The sequence below is a fragment of the Nesoenas mayeri genome, assembly GCF_963082525.1.
Source record: "Nesoenas mayeri genome assembly, chromosome: Z".
Classification (NCBI taxonomy): Eukaryota; Metazoa; Chordata; class Aves; order Columbiformes; family Columbidae; genus Nesoenas; species Nesoenas mayeri.
The window spans coordinates 60601541-60625986 of NC_137542.1; the positions used below are offsets into that span (position 1 = coordinate 60601541).

General features: G+C 38.7%; 1 protein-coding gene across 1 annotated transcript in view; it reads left to right on the top strand.

Annotated features, from left to right (window-relative positions):
* Positions 1-24446, top strand: part of MAST4 (microtubule associated serine/threonine kinase family member 4) — a gene marked incomplete at its 5' end in the record, with an annotated part of 306989 nt that overhangs the window by 207546 nt on the left and 74997 nt on the right. The window contains one exon of the mRNA XM_080362738.1: positions 20047-20135. Within this exon, the coding sequence (XP_080218864.1) occupies positions 20047-20135 (89 nt within the window). The remainder of the gene's footprint in view (positions 1-20046; positions 20136-24446) is intronic.

Sequence of the window (24446 nt, forward strand, 5' to 3'; positions counted from 1 at the left end):
TAGCACCGTGTGGCTTCTGTCCGTGCTGGGAGCACTTGGCCCAGATCTCTGCGGGAGTGTTGGGCGTGTGTGGGGACATGGGTGGAGGGAGTCATGTGTGGCTTTCCTCTCTTGGGTGGGCCGGGCTGCCTGAAAAGGTGGAAGTGTGTGGGAGTTGTATGAAGGAACACGTCCTGCTGAGGTGCTGTTGGAAGACTGGGGTGCAGTGAGGGGCAAGAGTGTCCCTTTGGTTTTGTTCATGTAGACTCTAAGGAAGTAAAGCTGCTCCCAGGTTTCATCTTGTAGGTCAGTAGTTGGATCATTCCACAACATGATACAGGAATGACAAAGCACATGCAGTACAGACAATCTCAAGAGCAGGGTCCAGGAGCTACAACATCAAATGTGGTAGGAACGCCCAGTGCATGCTAGAAATCTAGCACCCTGATGAAAGGAGATGTTGCTCGACATAGTTTTAGTACAGGTGTAGCGTGTGCGTGTAGAATATTAGAATATCTGCCAAGTTTTATTATAGATTTGAAGTTACACTTTAATTTTTTTTTTTTTTTTTTTAAGCAAAGGTGCTGGTATTCCAATAAAAATAAGGATATTAAAGACACACGTAACAGAAGATACAAAATTATGAAAACCAGTGTAATTACCCTATTTTATGGAAAAGCTCATGTGAAAAAGCATTTTTTAGTTATGGACATTGCTAATCTCAGAGGTTCTGTGTTACGCAGTGGCCTCTTTGGAGGCACAGTAGCAGTGCACATAAGACCACACAACCAAAAGCAGCAAATGAAGACTTAGTTTTCATTCTGTTTTTTGTACACATTTACAGATATTTCACCTGAAAAATTTGTGCTGTCAAAAATAATTTGGTTTTCTTCTCTACAAACTTTGTATTTTTACAAAACCAATTTTCTGATAGATACCAAGATTCTGTGAACGTAAAACTCATAAACCGTGAGTGGATGACTTATCACCAGAAAATAGCCATCCTGAGGGCAAAGGCAGGAAATATTATCAACACAACTATGTAAGATAAGTGAAGACAGGTAAATATAAGACTTTCACTTCAAATACAGTAGAAGTCAAAGTAGCTAAAGTAGAATGCTTTATAACATGATTTGGGAGGAATGCAGTGCTGTATCTTCTTAAGGTAAGAAGTGTATAGTATCAGATTTTTTGTTTCAAAGACATTTGGGTTTTTTATTGTCATTATTTTATAAGAACAACTCCCATTAATCTACTGACTTCTGCATTTATTAGGCACCAGATTCTTATAAGTCTTGTCAAAAATGAGGGCTACTGTTGCATCATAAAAACCTTGCAGAACAAGAGAAATTTATGTGGAAGGTTAATATGCTCCTGGCTGTGACTATGGGGGATTTAAGTAGGTTTTGGACCAGTCTCACTTTTTTTTTTTTTCTTTAATTCCATGGCAGTGGTGTTCACAAAGCATAAGGCGTTTTCCAAACAAAAACGAAGACTGCAGACATGGTGGTTTTGTCCTTTCTGCACATGCTTCTTCAGGCATACTTATGCTGTGATGCAAATAGAAACCTTAAACTAGCTAATGGTCTAATGGGCCGGATGAGTAGTGAGGTGATTACTCTTCCTGATGGCCAAAAATTGTAGCACACCCTTTTCTGTCACCTTACTTCATCCACACCCTATTCTAACCTGTTGGAGGTGTTTGTCTCATCTACATATTATGCCTGTGTTTTTTGGCCTGTGTAAGCTCTTTCCAGCAGCTGTCATTTGTTGTGTTCATATGATGTCTGAACAATAAGTACTTGTAGCACTATTGCATATATAAGGAGTAATAATGCTTTTCACCACTGGGCTCTTTCATGTGTTTGACCAAGTGATTTAGTTCTTGAGAGTAAAAAATGTGGGGTTTTCTCATTTATAGCAGATCTTCCTTTAAAATAGTTTTTCTTGGTAAGTCTTGGAACAAAGCTGACCTGCTCAGTTTTTCCAGAGTTTCTGCAAATTGAGTCTAGTGTAGCTTAAAGGAGGAATGGTACGGTATGAAATCATTGTACAGTTTTGAACAACAAAAAAATCCAGGCATTACTTAGTTTTAGATAAAATCTAGAGTAAGAACATATAAAAAAATCATAGTTTGTTCAAAATACATTTTCAACCAAAAAGCACCATTGTATCCAGCTGTGGTGGCATAGTTGTTTAAAACAAAACAGGTCTGGTTTTTTTGGCTGGAAAAAATATCACATGGCTGTAGGGACATACATAGGAGTACCTACAATCTTCTGTTTTCATTTGTCCTTCTAGAAAAAGAAAGATATATAGAAAATAAAAGCTGCAGATCAAAACACAGCAAGCATATGAACGATAATATTAGAATAGAAAACATGCAACAGTGTTAATGTGCTTGGTGAGTGTAGTGGTTACTGAGATTTTTCAAGCAAGTGCCTAATGTAAAATGTGATTAATTTCAGTGATTTGACTTGTTTGAAGTCAGCTAGAAGACATCTTACTGTAACACTCCAAGACAATAGTTTTTCTCAAGGCTTATTGGAATTATTTTTCCTTTCTTTCAGCACACTGAATTTATAAAATGATTATATTGTACTATACTGAGTACTTTTTCTGCTGAAAATATTTGTGTATCTTGAGAGCATGATTTAGTTGCTTGAATGTGAAAATCTGACTTCTGTACTTGGCCACATACCACCTGTTTGCCTCAGCAAAATCAGTGAACTTCAGTGTTTCTCTTTGCATACTAAGTGGTGATAACCTTCTGAAGAGCTTATTGGTATAATTCACCTACTTTTTATACTTGGCCTGTGATTTGATAAGAATTTGGTTTGTTAAACAGGGTTATTATGTATTGCTGAATTTGATCTCAAAACATCCTCATAGGGCTTTATTGTCAGTGATTATAAGTTCTCTTGAGTTATAGAGTTGTATATACATAGTGTGTAACAGACCTATTTTTGTTAGTTGGAGTGGTTTTCAGTAGTTTGTCAAAACACAAGTTGGTTTTAAATCAGCCATTGGTAGATAAAAGCTTAAGGTAACCAGGGGTTTGCTTAGCAAAATTTGTCATAATTATTAAACTTTTTTTTAAATTAGCTTGTTGAGATCTTGAAGAGCAACCCAGGACTGAAGAAAAAACATTCAGTTGATCGGGGTTTCTGAATGTTGGGAAGGTTTTTTTCTCATATGCGTGCTTGACTACCTTTAAGCTTACCAAAAGCCGTGATCTTTAATGATCTCATGTGGTTGGCAGCCCAGATTCATCTGCAAAACAGCACTGTGCCCTGCAGCACCATACTGGGGTGTGTTTCTAGCTCTGACTCAGAGATCATCATCGTTTCCTGCAGCAGCCAGTTAGCCTAATGCTGCGTAGCCTGAGATGTGACAAAATCGCAGCATGAGGTGATATGGCTACAGGCATTTGGACTATTAAAGTTAGAATGGTAAAGGGTATGACGTGTAGCATTGTATCACATTGCAGCATGATTCTTGTCTCCACCACCGATGAATGATGTTTCTACTTTTCTGCAGTGATAAAATGTCCTTGGAGATGTTAGTGAATAGCAAGACGAGAATGTGTCTTTTGGAGAGAGTGACTCTGTTACCTGTTTGAAATATATGGCTGATATACTGAATAGTCAGAATTTAAAAGCAGAATATTATTTTCTGGAATTACTATACTAACTTGTTCTTAGAGCTCTGAGTGGATGCTGTTTCAGTGGCTATCTGCTGAGCTCTGATATCAAACCTATGGGTATCAATAAGGTAATGATCAGCCTCAGTCTTAACAAAAACTCTTGGGAGTAAAGCAGATTTTTGTAAAATGATGCTGTACCTCTTCTGTGTTAGGTAGGTGTGAAGCTGCTGTTCTTGTTTGAGTTTGTTTACTGGAGAAAAAATCAGTAAAGAAAGGTATGCTATTTTTCTGAAGAATATAAAGAAATAAAGAATCTGTGTCAATCACCAAACAGTCTCCACAATTGTGTGAAATCTAATACAACACTTTGGAAGGAAACGAGTATCGGGTTGCATTGCTATTTTGCCAAATTGTGGGAGGAACCATGAATTGTTGAATGCCAGTTTACCAATGAGAGTCTTGGGGTTTGGTTGTGGGTTTTTTTGGTCACTTTAAAAAATTTTGTTGTCACTAATTTCCTGTATCAGCTAAATTTGTGCTAGTCACAATGAGGCAAGAGATTATACATCCACATAAAAAACAAGTCAGAGCTCTGTAATCAATTTAAGCTAGGTTGAGAAAACAATCAGTCACTTTTTAATTGCTCACACACCCATGTGTACATCAGACTAGTTGTCCAGCCCTTCTAAACGGTGTGCTGCCATTACCTGCACAACTTTCTCAAGGTTTTGAAAGGCTGAAAAATCATTTTTATTGAATGTTTAGTTATGCATTTGTAGAAAGGAGATTATTAAAAAGCATGTGATTATATTATCATAGATTTATGTGAGTGCTTTATAGTTTAATTTACATCAATAAAATCTGTTTATATGACTAGTGGTAATTTTTGCAGTTATGATTGGAAAAAAGGATAATCCAAGGTAATGTCTCTACTCTTTCAGATTCAAGACTTTTGGGGAAGTGGCTTTTGCTGACAATATTTTGTCTTTTAGTTATGTGCCTACGTTTGGCTTTCAAGCTGAACATAGTCTGAAGTCATTTGTAGTAATTATTTGAGAAGCTGAGCTAGAGCTTGTATTTATAGGAAGTCTAACGTTTGATTAAGCCACTGAACCAAATCAGAGGTTTGGGGCCTGTATTTTGCGAAACCCAGGAAATTAAGGATTAATATTCAAACTCTCAGCATGTTCTTCCTTGCTCCTGAGGAGGTTAGAAGATCATAGAACGCTACGTGTGGTAGTTCCACTTGAACCTATCTCCATTACATCAAAGCAACAGTATGTGGAAGTTGTGCCCAAGCAAGTTTTCAGTGGGACAGAGTAGTCGTGTGTTAAAACTACTGAATTAATCTTAAACTGTAGATGCAACTTTAAGTTCTCTTCATCCACACTGCTTAACATGGCTGGGAATCTGCAAGACCTCTTTCTGTGGTGGGACCATAACAGGAATGATAATGGTATAAACTTGTGGCAGTACAGCTTACAGAGAGGCGTGGATAGTCTCGGTTTAAGCTCATGCACCTGCCAGTCAATTGCTAGCATAGTAGTATGTCTTGGAGAATTTGAGGAACATAATGTGATGTGGTGGTACCTGAAGACATAGTTGAGGAAAGGGGAAAATTTGCTAATCATGGATCCCATTGTTTTATGACAATTTAGGGCTTTTTAGGTGTAAATCCAATGTAAGTCATAGGCACAAATTCTAATTAAAATCAGTTATGATCTGAGCAAGCAAAAAATGTGAGATTTTTTTCCTGATTTTTCTTGTAAGGACATTGTTCGTGTCTGAGATGACAGCTTTTGTATAATTAACACTTCATAAACAGCAAAGATTTGTGTAGAATTGCTCTTTGTAGGAGAGTTCCAAATCCTCTCATTGACAAATTTAACACAGATTCGCTTTCAGATTTACTCTTTCCACCATCATGTCTTTGCTGTCCTGGGCATTGCTGCTCCAAGGTGGAATTTTAACTGAAGTCAAAAAGCCAGACAGATCTGTTCTTGCAGATTGGTGAAGTCTTGAGATTTTTTCACTACATAAAACTAGAATTCTTGCAGGGATCAATGTGTAAAGAAGAAAGACTGTACAGTGAATTGTTCTGTTCAACTTTTGTGCATCCAAGCCAATGTTCCTTTTTATTTTGGAATTGATTACTGCAGTATAGCTTTTGGCACTTTATTTTTCTGATGCAGAAACGTTCGTGGATAAAAGTTAATTTTCCATCTGTTTTAATTTGATTAGTGTTCATGTTAAATCTCCCCATTGCCAAAACAGGACTTGAAACATGAACTTCCAAGAAAATCAGGAAACAATCTTTGAAGCAAGAAACAAAACCCACCACCACCAAGGAAACCTGCCCTCAGACACTGAAAACTTGGAGTTCTAGAGTCATTGCATGAATCCAGAAGATAGAACTTGAAGAATAGCTGCAGATGCTATATCATACGGTTGTAACAGTTGACAACACACTCACTTTGGTTTCCTCTTTTTTATTGTGCCTGCAATCCTGCTTGTTTTGGAGCAGATATTGTTTAAACTGTTAGGTTTTGATACAGACATACACCACGCTGTGTTGCATAGTGTGACAGGCAGTGTTTCTGTAGCATCTCAGGTTGTTCCTGTTGCTAGCAGCACTGCCAAATCTGGCACCCAGAGCTGTTTCAGCTCTTGCGTCAGGTAGGTTGTAGACTTTCATAGCTGTGGACAGTAAATTAACGGATGTGCCCAAAATTAAAATGTTAACTGTAATTATCACTGCTGGCTTCTTTGTCTCTACAGTGGATGTTGCATTACTAGTAATTTTATGTGATACTTCATTCTTGACACACCAGGGTGAATTAAAGAAATCTTTATTGTGAAATTGTTCCTTTTCACAGTATTAGCTCATAGCTATTTGCACACCATAAATCATATCCTTGCACTTGTTTTTTTCTTCTTTCTTCTACACTGAGTCACTGGCATTTGTTTTAATGAATCCTCTGTGACCTACTTCTATTTGTGAGCAATTAGTACATTACTTTGGTAGTAAAATACTTGTTTCCTGGTATGGATATTTTGACAGGGCAAAGTATATGCAAAATTTGTTTTCGTAAATTGCTTCTGTACTCTCTGCTGTGTTTAGGATGGACTTGTCTTTTTCTCTATGTTCTTGTGGAATACTGTAGCATTTTCTAGATTTAAGTCTAGTACAGAGAAGTATACTACCAATAAAAGCTAAATTTAAACTATCTTTTTGCCTTGTTTCTGCATTTCTGGATTTTCATTAAAAAACAGGATGTTATTGCCCACTGAAGGGATCAGGACAACTACAAATGAGAAATCAAACTTACTTGGTCCTGAAAATTCCAGGTTTCTGTAAAACATTACTCACAGGAAGAAGTCTTGGTAAAGAGAAAGTATGGATGGAGTTTGTGGACCAGATTCATTCCCAGAGGTACATTTCATTTCATTAGAGCTCTACTCTGAGACTTGCAGTGTTGAATGCATACCGGGTTTTTTGCTAGGAAAATGCTGCTCATTTCCCAGTTTCACTCAGATTTTCATTGGATGTAACCATGTAGGTAAATTTAAGGTCAGATTGTGTCTTAGTTATGTTGTGTCACTAGTTGTGGGAAAGAGCTTGGAAAACATACCACAGCATAGAAGAAAAATTCCCCTCTCCCTGGATAATGTGTCATCTCTTCTCAGAGCCTGTATAAGAGATTGCAACATAGCAAATTGTGTTTTGATCTCCAGAAAACCTATCTTAGATAGACTTAGTGGATTCTAATGTTGTACAGTATTTCTGGTTCAGAGATTTCGATACTTAGGTCATTAAAATGACATAGCATGTCAGGGGGAAGGGAACATTTGGTGGCATAACATGAACTCTGTCGGTACTTATTTGAGAAGACCTAGTTAATTTGTTTCTGACTTTACTGTTCGTGTAATCCTGCCCTTGAAATGTACACCACCGAAACTTTTTTAATACTGCACCATACTATTTTTAATACTATAAATGTGCGTGTATATAAAAGTGCTATGACTGTGGCAGCAAACTAAAACACTTAAATCATCTGATCTTTCCTGGATTGTGTGGTGTTTGATGATTAAGCATTACCAAAAAAAAAAAAAAAAAAGGGTGAGTGGATGTCAGAAGCCTTGTGTTGTCATCCCTGCTGATGACTATGCTTGGAGATGTTTGAATTGCTTCACTGGAGATTATTCAGATGATTCCAATTACCTCACTGGGACTTTGCGGCAAAGCAGTGTGAGCTGTATGTGTAATAAGTTGCCCTCCTGAGTAGCTGAAGTTTGCTCCTAGATCTAGTCCACACACTGGGTTTTATGCAGGGGGAATTATTTAAGCTGTAGCTAGTCAGTTAATTTTTCTGACATAGCTTTGTTAGTACACAATTACAGTTGAAAAAGGCAGTTTATGTTCTCATGGTTCACCTTTGTTTTTCTATCTGGGAACATCAAAACCAGTAAGACTTTTACGCTATAGCCTAACTGTGTCTGTAGAAGGGAGAATATACTTGTGTAACCGTACCAGTATAGATACACAGCTAACTCTTTAAGAGTAGATATTGTATATCCATACAAATTTTTGGCGGGAGGAAGTGATTGATGTGGTTTCTGTGTTTTTTTTAAGTGATGTGAGCTGTGCACCAGTACATACTTAATTTTTTTTTCTGTTAAATTTCTCAAGAAGCTTTTTCAAATGAAAAATAAAGATCAACAGTTATGTCAGTTACATAAGCTCAGTTTTCATTTGAAATAGACTGAGACCAGACATATAGGTTTTTTAAATGTTGGTTATTTGTTGTTTTGCTCACAAAACGATGTAGCTGTGTTTGGAAAGTCCAAGGGCAAAGACAGTCTAGTTTGTTATAGCTCCATATGACTGATGGGGAATGCCACCTTGCCGGCTGCCTGTGTGTGTCCAGTGATGTCTTAATATTGTGACCATGGAGTGTTTGGTCGTGTACATTTCAGCGTGACTTTGCAGAGGGACTGTTCCTACTGAACAAACAACCTCTTCATGAGAGCTGCCATAGCTGTCATTAATTCATGCCCTCTTCAGGAGGCCCAACAGACACCAACAGCTGAATGGGCACAGTGAAAGGATTTCACTCCCCACCCCCCAGGAAAACAGTGCTTCTAGGTGCTTAATTATGATTTAATTAAGAGGGAAGGAGAACGTGGGTCTCAGTAAAGAGAGGGGATCTTTTGTTTCCAAACTGAATTTCTGAACTGCAGTCAGTGTCTGCACGCTCAAATGTGGGACACTGATGGTGCTGCCAGAGGTCTTGTGAGAACAAACGTAGTTTATGGGTTGAATGGCTCCTGCTTAATTGTTCATATTCAGGCTCCTAACCAGTAAAGGGCATCGTTTTCAAACACCTAGATAGTGATTTTTATTTTTTAAGTTTTTTCTTTGTTTCCTTAATTCCAGTGTATTAACTGCTTAAGCACTATTGACTACTTATGTCTAAGCAAAAGACAGTACAGAATATTAATTGCAAAATGTTTATTACTTGTATGGAAAATGTGTTACTTCAGTTACGTAGTATTGCCTTTTGCCTTTTTAAAAAGTTGAGAAATAAAAAGGACCAGAACCATTTTCCTGTTACTTGCATTAATTCCTTTAAAGAAAGGGTGCAAACTTATCTCATATTACTTAGTGCAAAATTAGGCGTTTATTGCAAATTTTTGGCAACTCTCATACATGTAAAAGGAGAGGGAGATAAACCACTGTAGTTAATGCCAAAGTGCCAAAGGAGAGATAAAGCTCATTTCCCTCATGTCAGATGCTCAGTAGGCAACTGTGCTTCATTATGGCAGTGCTTTCCAATCTGTGAATGTGTATCCTTACCTCTGGCTCTCAAGAGGTTAAATAATAGCAATGCTCAGGACTTTGCACTTATGGTTCTCCCACTTTTTTTTTCCTTTTTCTTCTCCCCACAGCGCCCAGGCTGCAACAAAAGGAAATCTGGCTTTGTTCTTGTTTCGAAAACTACTTTTGGAAACTTTCTGCTGCATTAAGTTGCTTGAGGTGGTGGCTCATGCAGCTGTGCTATTTCACCATAATTCCAGCTGTTTTCAAAGGTTGTGTGGTCCTGGCAGCTGGGCAGGAGTACATGGGAGAGGAAGGCTTGAAGATGCCCATTCACTAGGAAGTGATCAGCGTCTCTGTTTCAAAGCTGTGTGAAGCATTTGCTTTTTAAGAGGTGACAGGCCTTGTGTATTTCAGTGTATTAACAGCAATTTTGGTGAACACAGGTGAGCCCTGCTTATGCTCGTTCATGTGTAGGCCTTCATCACTTTGCTAATTACGTGTTTCTGTTGACAATGTGAAGTTTATAGAAAAGGGAGATACACTACAAGAGGCATCAAGGTTTGCTGGGTTCGTGTCCATGAACCACCTTCTTCCACAAGTGATTTTTCAGGTGAAGGTTGATTCTGCTGGGTTTGAAAGTGAAACCATGTAAAATCTCTCTACTTCAGGCAGCTCCCTATTTCCTACCCTTGAATTTTAGGATATGATTAATTTAATTGTTCTTCTTTGCGATTATTTGGAAAAAAGGGGAGGGGAATAAAAAAAAAAGGCTCAAAGCTGTCCTAAAAAGTTGTGAAGTAATGTAGGGAAAAATATTTATAGGAGCTTGTCTTTTAGTGGCTTTTCTCATGGGGAAAGTCTCTGGAGTGCAGTGCAGAGGAGACAGTGTTTTGTGTACATTTTTTGTTTTAGTAAACCTCTGCTTCTTTCTGTGTGAAAGTGGCCTTGGCAACATAAATTATTTTTGCGAGTACAAACAAGTCGAGGAGGTGAAAAGGAAGATGAAGCACAACTTTTGTAGCAAGAAGCAGAGCAGACTAAATTGTTCCTTCTTCCTTCCCCCAACTGGACAGGAATGGATCAGTCATTTCTGAGGTGTCTCCTAGACATCTGCTGTGGCACCAGACTTTCTACGCTCGCCTCTTGTATAACCACATGATAATTGCAGACCGTGGCAGGCTTTAACCCCTTGAGGCTTTATCGAGTATTGACACCATGCACGCTTTTTTGGCCCAGGGAAGCGCTTCCTAAAGCTACTCTTTGTCGTATTTGGGGAATGCTTTCAGTGCTACGTGGAGGTCCCTCTGGCTTATTGTCCTTGCCCACTAATTCTGCGAAATACGGTGAGTTCCGAACAGTGCTTCTTAGAACTGTGGTTGTTGGAAACAACCACCAGCAAGGAAAAAGAAAAGAAGACCAAAACGTGGTAGATTAAGTGGAAAACAGAATGAGAACGCTGGAGAGAAGGTGAACAGGGTTTCGCTGTGCTAAGTATCTGGATAAACAGGTCTTCTGTCTGTAGTTTGGAGACACTCCCATGTTTTGTCTTAATGCTTAACTATGCTGGCCTTGGTTTCATCCAGAGCTACAGAAAGCTCAGGGTATGTGCTTGGCTCCCTTGCAGTACTGAAATGACCTGGGGAACTGACTGTGGTTAGTTCTTGAGTCCAAATGGACATTGTTCAAAGGAAATATGGCTGGAACAGGACCTGTTTATTTATTGGTTTTGTTTGGGTGTTTGAGGGTCTGAACTGAGTATAAGATGCCAGTACGTGGGCTGCTCTGTTGTTTAAGTGCGGAAAAGGCTCTTGCTCTATAACCCCAGCTGTCAGTGGAAGGGTGAGGAGGAGACGCCTCAGCTACCTCTTTGCCTAAGTTTGACTTCTTAGTCTTGTGAGCAGCAACAGCAGCCATGGGGCACCAACCTGTCTCCCAAACTGGAGACAGAGCCAGTGACAAGCACCACCTGTGACAGTGTCAGTGTGGCGGACAGCACACCAGCCTGAGGTGAAGCGAAGGCTCTGGAGGGAGAAGCAGTAGTGAATGGCATCTAACAGCACTGAATCGCCTCCCCATGCTCCCCCAGGTCCTTGCAAGCTCTTAACAATGAGCAAAGGGGCAGAGTGAGAAACATTCTACCCCTAGCCTGACCACCCCAACATGACAAGAAACATCTGGTGGCATCCTCTTGTCCCAGGAGGTGCACCAGGAGTTTATAGGCTGGAGCCAACATCTGGAGTGATTGATGTTAATGCAGAACTCCTAGGGATGGCCCAAAGCAGAGTGGGACCTGTGTTTTAAACTCCTGTCTGTGCTGCAGCCATGATAGACATGTGCTCCAGTAAATAAGGTATTTCCTGTCTAGCGCAGATGGTTTTGCGGGGTTACCTACCGTGCAAATCAAGGCCTACTTCATTTGGCTAACATCTCTAAATTGTTGATGCGTTGATCATCGCAGGTGTGATGTATGACACTTTTATTTTTTTGAGGTAGCATTTGTTAAATAATATAAACCCATCACTGTGAGTCCTGGTTATTTTTTTTTCTTTTTCCCAAGGGAGGTGCTTCTACCATTTTTTTGCATCTCCTGAATTACATAAAGATAATCCTACTTAGTGATGATTTAAGCCCACCCTGTTTATTTTTCCTCTACTTATGGCACTAGCTTCCTGCTTACCTTTCTATTTTGAAAGAGTAATATTTGTGCATCAAGGAATTTAGTTAAGTATCTCAGTATGACAGCAAACGTGCTGTTTATCTAATAACTTGGCTTATGTCCCTTGCCAGAACACAAATAAGATTAAAAAAAGATATTCAAGAAGCAGTGGGATTTAAATGATCCCATCAGCATGTTCTCAATAGGTTGTACGATACGAAGATACAAAACCTGCAGCTTGTGGATAATGAAGCAGAATTGTGCAGTGGGCTGGTTCATGATCCTGATTGTTCTTTTTGTCTGCTCTCTGCTGCCTGCCTGCTTTCTGTGCATCACAGACTTTTTCTTGTGTGCAGCTGGTTTATGTACAACTATGAATTTAGTAGGTAGCTTAATACTCTTTTTCATGTTACATAATTAAATATTTATCTCTATAGCAAGTAAAAAACTGAATCAGTTTTTTTAGGAAGGAACAGAACAGATAAGAAATATACCATGAAGAAGAGAAATTATGGATCAAAATTGCTCAGAGTAAAAGTGAAAGCAGTCACTGAGCTGAATACATATCTAACTAGCAAGTGCAGTTGAGAAAGCTTAATGAAGGGCCTGTGTCTTTATTTTGTAATACAGTGGAAGGATGGACATTGAAAGGCCTTTTACAGCATAATAAATCTGTGTTTGTGACAGTCTTCCTCAGGTCTGAACAGCAGAGATTTTTCCAATACTTTTGCAATTCTGTAGTATGTGTTGTTTTTTTGTTGTTCTTTTCGTGGCAGATATTTTTGCAATGATACTGTCTTGCATGCATTTGAACCCTTCAGGCAGTCCAAGCAGAGGGCGATGGTGTGTCCAGTTGGTTGCACTTTTAAGTTTTATCTTCTACGTAGATTTTTTTTTTTTTTTTGAGAAAGATGAAGAAAAACCCTGAGGTCTCCTTTTGTATCATACAGGAAAGGTGAGGTTATGGCGGCATGCTGCTAGATGGTAGTAATGGCAGGGGAAAAAGATGTTGGACACAAATGTGAGTACCTGAAGAGGACCCTTAGCTTACTCACTGTCCTTGCATACCCGGCCAATAGCCAGAAATGAAACGCTGACTGTAGTGTTGCAAAGATTCAGGACAAATTCTGCCAAACTAGGGCTGCCAGCAGCTGCGTACTTCATCTTGCTGTGTTGTGTTCATTGTGTTTTCATAACACTTTCATTTCTTCAGACTAAAGCTGGCCTCATTTAATTGACTAAATCCCTAAATTACAACAGTTACAATTTAAATCTCAAGACCCATTTTTTTTCTGTTCATTAAAGAATGATATGGAATAATTCCTCATGGAGAGTGGGATAGATAATAAATAGAATGCTTGGCTATATGTATAATGTTTTAAATACAGGATTATATATATGTCGTTATAGAAATATATGTATATATTTTATTCATGTAAATATGAATGTATATTTGTTTATGCTTATACATACAGATATGTATGCACCAGATCTGGAGAATTTATATGCAGACTTATAGTCTAGTAAAAATATATCAGAATATATCAGAAAATAAGTCTAGGTGATACTAAATGGATATGAGTGTGGAACACTGAAAGCCATTAAAGAACAAAAAGAAAATTCTGGGTGTTACTGGTGGTGTATGTTATTCACATTCAGAGGGTTTGCACATTTCTGTAATTGCAGGACCTTGAGAATTTACGTACTTCAGTCTAGGAAATATTTCAAAATCATAAACCTCTGCTTTCTTACTCTTCAGTCTCTTAGCTATATGGTAGAACACGGCAGCAGCAAATAGCACTGAATGGAGCCTGTGGATTTTGCTCATGTAAACCTAATTCCATTGTATTTAGAGAGGAACGTTCTTGGTTGATTCATTTTCTTTTGTAAAGTGATCTAGGTGTGAAACTACCATTAAAGGCAGGCCATGTGTTGCTCCGACTTTCTAGGTCAGGAGCTGTTTCATCAAATACGAGCTTAAAGGCTCCTTTTGGCAAGGAAGCTGCTGCAGTATCGGTGTGCATCATCTCTTCGTGGCAGCGGGTTTTGCATTCATTCGAGTTAATGTCCCACAGAATTTGCCTGGATTCTGGAGAGCCTGGAAATGCTCACAAACTGTTTTTTAATGCAAAATGCTTATTTTTCTTGAAAAACAAAAAACTCGAACAAAACAAGCTAAATTCCTCGCTTTCAATGTTACAGTTTTTAAGTCAATACTTTCTGCACTGTTGACTCCTCAGTGTTGCTATTTATAAAGATAATAAATAATTATGAAGTCATAGGTTAGCTACCTTCATAACAAGTTAAATATAACTGAAATATAACTCAAATTTAACTTTCCTGTATAAACAAAGAGGCCACATCTGAAGTCATGCTAGGGACAGCATGTTCCTACTGAGGTAGTTTTCAACTATGCAATTTCAACACCAGAGAAATTATAACCACCTTTTCTATCCCTAGAGCTGTTACGGGAGTGCTGGTCTTGCATTATTAGTCTCTCCGGTGTCTACATAGTCAGGCTTTTCATTCTGGGTATGGCAATAGAATAATTTCTCTGCACTTGTATTAGCAAATGAAACATTTTGTTTGCAGTCTCTCTTAAAATATGAGGAGTCGCCGTTTAATGTTTACCTTCAGCTAATAAGAATCTGTGTTGTGGAGCAGTGCTCAGCATGACCCATGAAAGGTGGTCAACTGTCATAATAGCTTACAGTCCAAATCTATCTTCATTATAAGTGTAGATATTAATAATTGAGGATGTTGAAATGAAATCACTGTAAATTATTAAAGCTGATGCCAAATTTCCCATGAAAAGCATGGCAAGTGGTGATCTCTGTCAATATAGCCTTTTTTCCCTATTTTTTTTTAAACAAAAGCAATTAACCTTTACTGCCAGTAATTTGCTCATATATTAGCCCTTGTTCTGAGGAGGAAACTTCCATTTCAGTGTATACCTCTGCATTTTTTGCCATTTCTTGATTACTCTTATCAGGAAACCTGCATTTAATATTTCAGCTCTGGATGAAGTACTGCCTGTCCTAGAACTGGATTTCTGCTTCAACTTTTTATTCTGTTAAGTGTTCCCAAGAGCTTGTGGAGCGCAGTTCTATTTTAATTGCCATACTCCTCTAATAGTAGTTTTGTCTTGTGCTTTGCTGTCTTCAATTTAGCAGTTGCCATCATCTCTACCTGAATGGCTTTTGCCTCACATGGGAAGAATTGTGCCTGTTTAAGGGGGAAGAACTGTGCCTATATAAGGAGCAAGGTGATCAGCCTTCATGCAACTGGACTGTATCTTTCAGCAGCTGTAGTTCACCCTTGCTTTGTGATTGATAAAGCTGAGCACAAAGTACTTCTTATGTAGTGTCCTATATTTGGTTTAACATAAGTGTGTCTCATGGGAAGTGTTGATCACCTGTAACAGCTGGAGAAGTGACTCAGAGGTTAGTGTGTTGGGGCTGATACTGGGTCTGGGATGAAGGAGGAATTCCCCAGCAGCGAGACATGGTGAGAAGTCCGGAATAGGGAGGAGAGAGGCCTGAGTGGGCAGGGGCATCAGTGGTGGGGAGCAGGAGGTAAAGCAGAACTGGGGCGGAAGTGAGAGGGGAGGAGGCAGATTTGGAAACCAAATAGGAAATTATGGATTGGATTCCAAGATAAGGAACAGTGCCAGTAGTCAAGGGCACTGCTGATTGGGTGTAGTGCCAGCTACTTCCAGATAGTAGTCATCGACGGCTGCCACCGTATGTTGTTGGCAACAGACTAAAGTCCAGGAAGATTCTTCCTGGGGCACAGAAGACAAAGGGCAAAAAATGTAAACTTTCTATTTTATTCAAGTTTTATGTGCACCATGAAGTTTAATTATTGTTGAACATGACTATTTTTCTTTTTTTTCCTTTGTTCTCCCCTAGTCCCTCCTTCTCTTTGGAAAAAGATGGGGTTTTTTTGTTTTGATTGGTTGGTTTTTTTTTTTTTTCGTTATTGTTGTTGTTTGTTGTTGTTGTTTTTTCCAGTGCTCTAAACCCTGTGTTGTATCTGTTGCCTGGCCTGGTAGACTTCTCTGTGACATGCAACCTGATCACAACATGAAATCCAAGGCTTAGAGAATTGCATTTTGAGGGTGTAGCACTCTGTGGTTTACCAAGGTTTATGTTTCCCTCTGTTACAGTCCCTGTGGACTCTTCTGCACTGCTCTAACTTTCCTGCAGACAAAGAGGCTTTCTTTCAGGGCTGCCTCTTATCAGTTGGTTTATCTTGTCAGATTTGAATGGGAGAAGAATAGTTTTATGAAGACAATAGAAGGGGAAATTTACTTGATGTGTTCAGAGATCTAGGAAAAACAATTTTTTTCTGCAGAGTGGCTTTAACTTCTGAGATTCTTTTGTATACAGAATATTGTTGTTTCAAGGCTAAATACAGTTCAGTCAGTAATGCTTTGATACTTCCTTAGTGTGACACTGCTTCCCATTTGTGGTGTTCCAGCAGCTTAGATCATCTTTCAAGGTTCCCTGAAGATTTTTTCTACCACACACAAAGAACCTCTTCTATAATAGTATTATTCTGGGGAAGGAGTTGCGTTTCACAGATTATACTGGATGGATAACATCATTTCAAAATCTTTGTGAAACAGAATGAAGGAAACGAAGCTTCAGCAGGAGCTCTAGGATGGATTTGTGCTTTCATGCAGTGATTTACCTCTTAGCTTACTGATAAGACAAATATAGGAGACTTCATATTTTTTATTTCTCAATAGAACATTTCATTTGTGTGTGGTGAAAGGTACATTATCCATACAGTTTCAGCCATGTCTGAGCAAAGATTTTTTATTTTTATTTTTATTTTATTTTAATGGCAGTTGGGGGAAAGTTTTCTTATTATGTGAGATCTTGATGTCGATGCCATCATATTTCCCAGAAATAATTCTTTAAAATAGCTGCCCAAAAATCAAGGTAACTTGAATTTCATATCTTTAATAACGATTTGTGAAAGATCACAGTATCACAGTATATTTGGGATTGGAAGGGACCTCAAAAGATCATCCGGGGTCTCAGGGGTACAGGGCTCCCCAGAGAGTAGAGTAGACAGAGACAAAGAAGGCATTCAGTAATTCTGCCTTCTCTGTATCTTCTGCCACCAGGGCACCCACCCCATTCATCAGTGGGCCTACATTGCCTCTGGTATTAGTTTTATCCGCTGTGTATTTGAAAAAGTTCTTTTTGCTGTCCTCGACCCCTCTCACCAGCTGTAATTCTAAGGAGGCCTTGGCTATCCTAGCTGCCTTCCTACATCCTCTAACAGCAGCCTTATATTCCTCCCAAGTGGCCAGCCCCTGCTTCCATGACCGGTAAACTCTCCTCTCCTATTTGAGCATATCCAACAGATCCCTATTCAACCACACAGGCCTCCTGGCTCCCTTCCTTGACTTCCTACGTGTGGGGATGCTCTGATCCTGAGCGTGGAAGAAGCAATCTCTGAATGCTACCCAGCTATCTTGGGCCCCTTTTCCTTCAAGCAGTCTTGCCCATGGGATTTCCCCCAGCAATTGCTTGAAAAGGCCAAAGTTAGCCCTGCACCTAAAGAATGTGTAGTTTGGATTTTAATGTAAAAATGAATACCAGGCAGTCAATTTATTTACATGGGGTATTCTGACAATGATAAAACACTGAATTTCTGTGGATAAAGGCAAATTATATCAATAAGCCTTTATCTGGAATCATTGTAGCACAATCAGTGAAGAGTGCCTAGAATTTGTTGAAATTGATGTTTGTTTTGCTGAGAACAATATCCAGGAATTAGATGTTTAAAACAGGTTCCCTCCTTGTGGCAGGAAATGTGGTGATCCTATAGACACCAAACTTTAGCCGTGCAGAGCCGCTTTAAAGTCACATAGTGGGATCTCTTGACCCCAGCCTGCACCCCATATGCTGTAGTGATATCATCACATCGTCAGGGATAGGTGCAATCTATATATCCTTTAATCAATGTCTAATGAATGCCAAAAGTTTCTATTGGGTTCAGTTTTCTGTTGACAAATTGCAAAGCTATGCTTATTCAAGCTTTGAAAAAACATTATATCAGATAAAGTGAGGCATGTCACAGTGTGATACAACAAAAGTTACCAAAACCACCGTGACATTGCATGAAGCAAAAAGGCAGAATTTTGGCCATTCTTAAATAAGAGGAGGATCAAATATGACTCTTGAGCTGGACAAAACTTAGAGATGGAGGAAAACATACAACTTTGAGATTGTTATCTAATGAAATACGGGATATTTGCTCAAGTTCCATCATTTAAAAAGTAGATTAAGTGCTGAATACTTTAAAAATACTTGTAGAAAGCTGATCTTAATCTAGACAGGTTCCTAAAATAATTATGTATAATCTCACATCTTAAAAGTTTGTCCTATTTGTTCAGCTTAGAAATTGAGTGTTATATCTTAAGTCTTGGCTTTTCCAAGACTCTAAATGTGACTCTTGCAATCATTTTGTGCTTTCTTTTTCTTACATAGATCTGGAGTAATGATAAGTATATATTCCTGAGTTATTTAATTGATTATAATAATCAAGTGATATGGCAATTGATCATGCAATTCATGGAAGTGAACTTTGCATTAACCCACTAAACAGTTAAAAGGGCACTCTACTGCATCACAAAACATTTTTTTTAAGGGGAGACTGCTCTTAGGATTTGACTCTTTTTTTTTTTTTTTTTTTTTTTTCCCCATATTGCAGGTATCATCTATACTGCTTTCATACTCAGCATTTCCTCTGCCATTGTTTTCCTTTGTTTCCTTGTTTTCACTATTAGTTTAGATTACTTTTTAATCTGTTTTGCTTAGCTGTTTATGCTGTTAAACTCCGTCCTTTCTTTTGCATTCTATTTGATTTATACCATATTAAGACCAATCAGTCTTGCTTTCTGGCTGTTATGTAGAGATCATATTGTTACAAAATTAATGTTTGGAGACATCTACGAATATGATCTGAATCAGCTTCCATTGGAACCTACTGTGTTAATGAAATGGCTTTTTCTTTGAATTTTTCACCTATTATTGGTTTTGAGTTTTTCCAAATGTTTAAAGCAGAAAATTCTGATTGCAGTGCTGTAAACATTAGCATATGCACTTACGTTTATACAGTTATGGTCTCTTTGACTTCAAGATACTATTTTCCTTGAGCATGAATGTTTGCAGTATTGGGGATTCATGTTTGTGAGAGTATTCATTATAGTAGAAAGAGGAAAAACACTTCTGCCAACAAATATTTAAAAACTGTATAAAGTATTTAAGAAAAATATCTCCTTTCCCGAGTTTAATAGATGTGTTAATTTACTATTTATCTCACCTAATGATCTTGTGATATGGGAAATTAGTGGCTTTGCAGATGAAAAATGGATGAGTAAAAAAATTCATTTATCTTCTTAGACATCATCTGTTCCATTGACAAAAGGCACAGATGTGAAATTTATCTCAATAATTAGATTTATAATTATTGTATCATTCTCAGAATGATAAATCATTGCTTTTCATGGCATGTGATTTGGAGCTATAGTTCATGCAACAGAAACAGGTTTATTTATTGAATGGTGGTTCTAAGCTTGAGACTGTTTTTTCACATTATGTTTGTATATTTTTATATATTATAAAAAGTGTATGGCAGCGAAACAAGCTGCAGTCAGAGAGGAGCTCTGGTCTCTGCAGTGAACAGCAAATGTGCAAGCCTGGAAAGTATCTATGGTGCATTTTCTTTGGAAACTGCTGTCTTTGCCATTATCCAGTATGATTGTAGACTTCCTGGACATGCCCACAAAAACAACAATAGCTCTGATTTTTAATAGGAGACTGGGAAGTGAAGAAACAAAGTAGCAGAATCTAAAAATGTCCGTATGTGGTACATACTGTATTTCTGATGTTAATGTCGTCTTTCCTCTCTTTTTGCCCACAGTTGTAGAACAAGCAACAGGAAGACTTTGATGGGCAATGGCCAGTCTCCAGCTCTGCCTCGGCCTCATTCACCTCTCTCAGCTCACGCAGGTGATTTTATATCTATGCTACTACTGCTGTTATTAAATACTTAAAGTGTCTATATGAGGAAGGAAAAACAGACAAATTCTCTATCCTACTACTCTTCTTTCCACTGTTTGTAGTAGCAAAAAGTTGCGTGTTGTTCCATCTGAATTTCTTTTTAGATCCATAAATACGATGTCATGGTGAGAAGCAGGTCAGAAATAAGTAATATGGATCCGGTATCTATTTTTTATTTCCTCACTTTGCATTCTGACACATTTTTCTTTCCACTGCTCTCTTCCCTTTCTGGGCCTAGTTCAGTGTGGAAAGGACGTAAAATAACTTGCACATGGCAAGTGAAGGCAGTGAAGTCCATCAGTAGGGTATTACATTCTATTTCCAGTGCTTTTGATACCTATGATCTGTGGTGTTAAGCACATTACAGGAAATTTGTTTACCTTTACATGTCAACAAGTCAATGATAATTTTCTTTTGCTTCTAAAGCACCTGAAGCACTTAAAGACTGAATGGACATCCATAAATAAATATTTTAATGGTAGTGATTGCCTTGATATCCGTAAAGCACATTTTTAGCTTATCAAAACACATTTCCTCAAAGGTTTGTTGTATCTTTATGTATTTTGGACATTGGCTGTAACTACACACCAAAATTAAAGCCCCACACCAATTTTTGTGAAGCCAATGACACTGAATACTCTGGAGAACTGCTCTCAGATAGATACTAAAAGAGAAGAGGCGGAGTTCCAGCTGAGTTTTTGAAGAGGATAGTGAGTTTAATAAGGCATCTCCAGTTTTCTTGAAGACGCAATGTTATTAGGTAAAATATGGTGGTGGTTTTCACTCTGTGCAGCAGGCTGTCACACAGGAATCCAGCCAACATGAAAGTTTGTGGAGAGTTCAAGGCAGCAGAGCATTCAAAACAAAAACAACAACAACAAAAAGAAACAGGGAACAGACTGTTTGAAAACTGAATAATGAAATATTGGAATGTTCAGAATCCCTTTCTGGGTCCTCCAAATGCAGAAATCGCATTTGGAATAAGAGGTCTGTGGTCACCATGGAAAGAGGCTTCAGTTGTGCTGTGCTCACTTGATGACAGCAATAGCAGTGCTTTCTGTGAGAACTAGCACGTCTGCTGCTATGAGTGTCTCTGCCACCTGTCTGGAAACCGATGGCTTAGAGCAGCGATGCCTAACAGGCTCCAGAAGTGTGGAGTGACCAGCATGTGTTCCCTGGGGTGCATACGTGGGTTGTGTATTTGATGAATGCTGAAGAGTTCCTGTCGGGCAGTGGATTCGTGCTTTCAGCAAGTTGTTTAATCTTTTGAATCAATTTCTCAAACTGTAAAAGGGAAATAATATTGTTCATATCAGCTCTTGACAAGTGGCTCCGAAGGTGGAAAACTGATACTATAAAGACCCTGTTAAAAACACAGAATTTTCTTCTGGAGTGAGAGGGGTAGTGATTTACAGGCCCTTTGTAGTATTTCAGTAGGAAGATGAGCTATTCTGAGCACAGAGAGCTAGAGCATGTTCATCTGTCAACCAGCTGGGTCGTGGCTCAAGTAAAAGTCTGTTTTGTGGTTCTTTTTCAAATGTCATTGGAAATGCAAGTTTGGGACTTATTTTAATGTCCTTGGACATAGTTGTGTATACTTAATAGCTTTTTAGCCCAGAAAATATGATATTTGGTTATTTCTGTCCATATGCTGCAAGACAATATTTTACTGCCTTTTCACTTCTTGGAAAGTTAGATGAACTTGGGCTTGGTGTGTCAGGCTGGCATCAGATTGCCTTGCCACAGCCTACCTTCTGACATTGTTTTAGGAACAGTCACTTTCGCTTCAAGATGAGGATTGGAAGGGACACCTCTGAGGCTGCTTTCAAGGTCTGGACGTACTGCGAAGTCAGTGGGCTTTGCTTTTGGAAGTGCCCAGGGTTTCCTTGTTGAGCATCTTCCTGGTTGTGTGAAAATGAATAATATAACCTGCTGTGGTTTGAGTAATTCACACAGAAAGATGGATAGATTATGCATGACCCTGATTGTTTATGCCTTTTTAAAACCTTTTTGTCTTCTGTTTTCACGGTGTCCGTGCTTTTCTGCCAGATCTGTTTCCCTTAGAGTACTCTATTCCAGTACTGTACTCTCTACTGTCAGGGTACTCCAAGCATCTCTGGAGAGAGCCTGCTGTTGCCCTTACTGAAAATAGTTCCATTAGATGCTCTTATTTAAGTGGATTGCATTCTTGACTTCATGTTTGTACCATCTTAGTTGTTATTGCAGGTCCTTATCCCTTTATTGTGACTGTTCAAGCTGAAGGGAATTCTTCAAAATCCACCCAGGTTCAATTTCTATTAACTATCATATTGATAATCTTCAGTGTTATCCTGGACCTTTCTTGTAGAGTCCTAGTAAGATTGTCATAGTTATCTCAAGTCAGTATTTTCATCACTTGTGAGGACACCTTTGGATCTACAACCAACCTGTTCCCTTCTATGTTAATTCACTGTTTTTTTGGGAGAACAGGCAAACTACATGCTTAGTTACCTTTGCATCTCGTACCCAAGATGAGTTTTATTTGAACTACTAGTTGAAGGTACCTGTCTTGTGGCTTTTTCCCCTCAGGAACTTATATCTTTGAGGGCAAAAAAGTGCTATGCACCTTCTGTGTCAACTGAAGCAAGGTGTGTGAAGGCACGTTGTGAATCTCAAGGTGGAGCTCTCTTAGAGTGCAACACATTAGCACTCATGCCAGTATCTATGGCTTTGCTTAATAGTGTTTTTCATCTCTGCAGAGTAGTCTGGCTGTACCTTCAGAAACAATGCACCATTACTTCAGACCTCTTAAAGAGCTCAGGTTGTTACTACGTAATGATCATAATCTGGATTGTAGTTAGCCAAAACAGATTGCATGTGAAGGGTATTGCTCTATTTTAGAAGGAACACTTCTTGAACATAATGATAATTCCTCGAGGTGTGTTTTATACCCATGTTCTTCCTTTTAGTCCCATTTTTCTCCCAGATGCAGTCTAAACTGAAGGCACTGGCTGTTCTCTAGTTTAGATAGACATTCTTTGAGGAGGACCAGTGGCCCAAGTTTAGGATCATGATAATTACCTTATATGAGAAAGTCATATAGAGGTCTCAAGCAAATGTATTTCCCTCTCCCCAGTTTTCATGGTTAGCTCTGAAGATAATAGAGGATGATTCTGAATACTTATGTAAAGTTTTTAAATTATTAGCCTTACAATCTTGGTCATTCTCAAATTTGTGCAGTAGGATAGGAGGGAGAGAGAAGTGAGACAGCACCATGCTGATGAAGTAAGTATATTGTGCAAGGTGCAAATAACGCATGAGTAGCTCCTGTCAAAGAAGGGGCAGTCTCATTTGTAAGCAACAGGGACCATGAAGGCTCACAGTCTATAATAAGGAGTTATTAGAGCAGCAAGTAGTCCAAGGCTTGGGAGTGCACAGAGACTTCTGAGACTGAGGGTTAAAAAGGGGATAGGAAAAAGAAAATGTATACAACAGATACTATCTATCTCCATTATATACATTCTTTATTAATGCAGTACATATAATGCCCTTTTTCTCTGTGCAGGACCTAGAGCTAGCTGCAGAGATACTTGGTGTTGGTGGAAAGTCATATTTTAGTTTGCAGCTGAAGTCTCCTGCTATGCCTTATGCATACGTGTAAATATCATAGAAAATTTCAAGAATAATATCAACTTTCACTACATGGAGTCTTTCTCCTTTTAATGAAAAGAGAAAACAAATTTATACCATGTCATTTCTTTGGATTCAAACCTTCATCGTTCTTAATATCTGTCTTAGGTTAGTTGTTTGGACATCCTTTGCCTTCAGTATCTGACTTGGAAGGTGTTAAACCTGCTGAAAGATCCTTTTAATTTTTGCATGAACTGTGGGTACCTTGTGAATTGTGGAAAGAGAAGAGTTGCAGCATCACCTTGGACGACATCTGGTGCCCTGGTCATTAATGGGTTTTTCCAGCTGACTGCCTGCTACTGCGTAGACAGGTCATCTACACCAACCAGCCTGCAAAGTGAATGATTATAATCTCAGCAAGTCAGGGCATTCAGGTGTCCCCACCTCAGTAGTCACAAGAGCTTGTTCCTGTGGGTGATATTAACCCCTAATGATTAATAGTCACATGTGGTGCTGTTTAATTATATCTGCTGTAGGAACAAGATTTAGCTATTAGGAGCAATGCTGTAAATCTTACTTGTCTGTATTTTAGTAGAACGTTTTGTGTGATGCCACTAAGACAACAGATACAAGGACAAGAATTGCAAGATA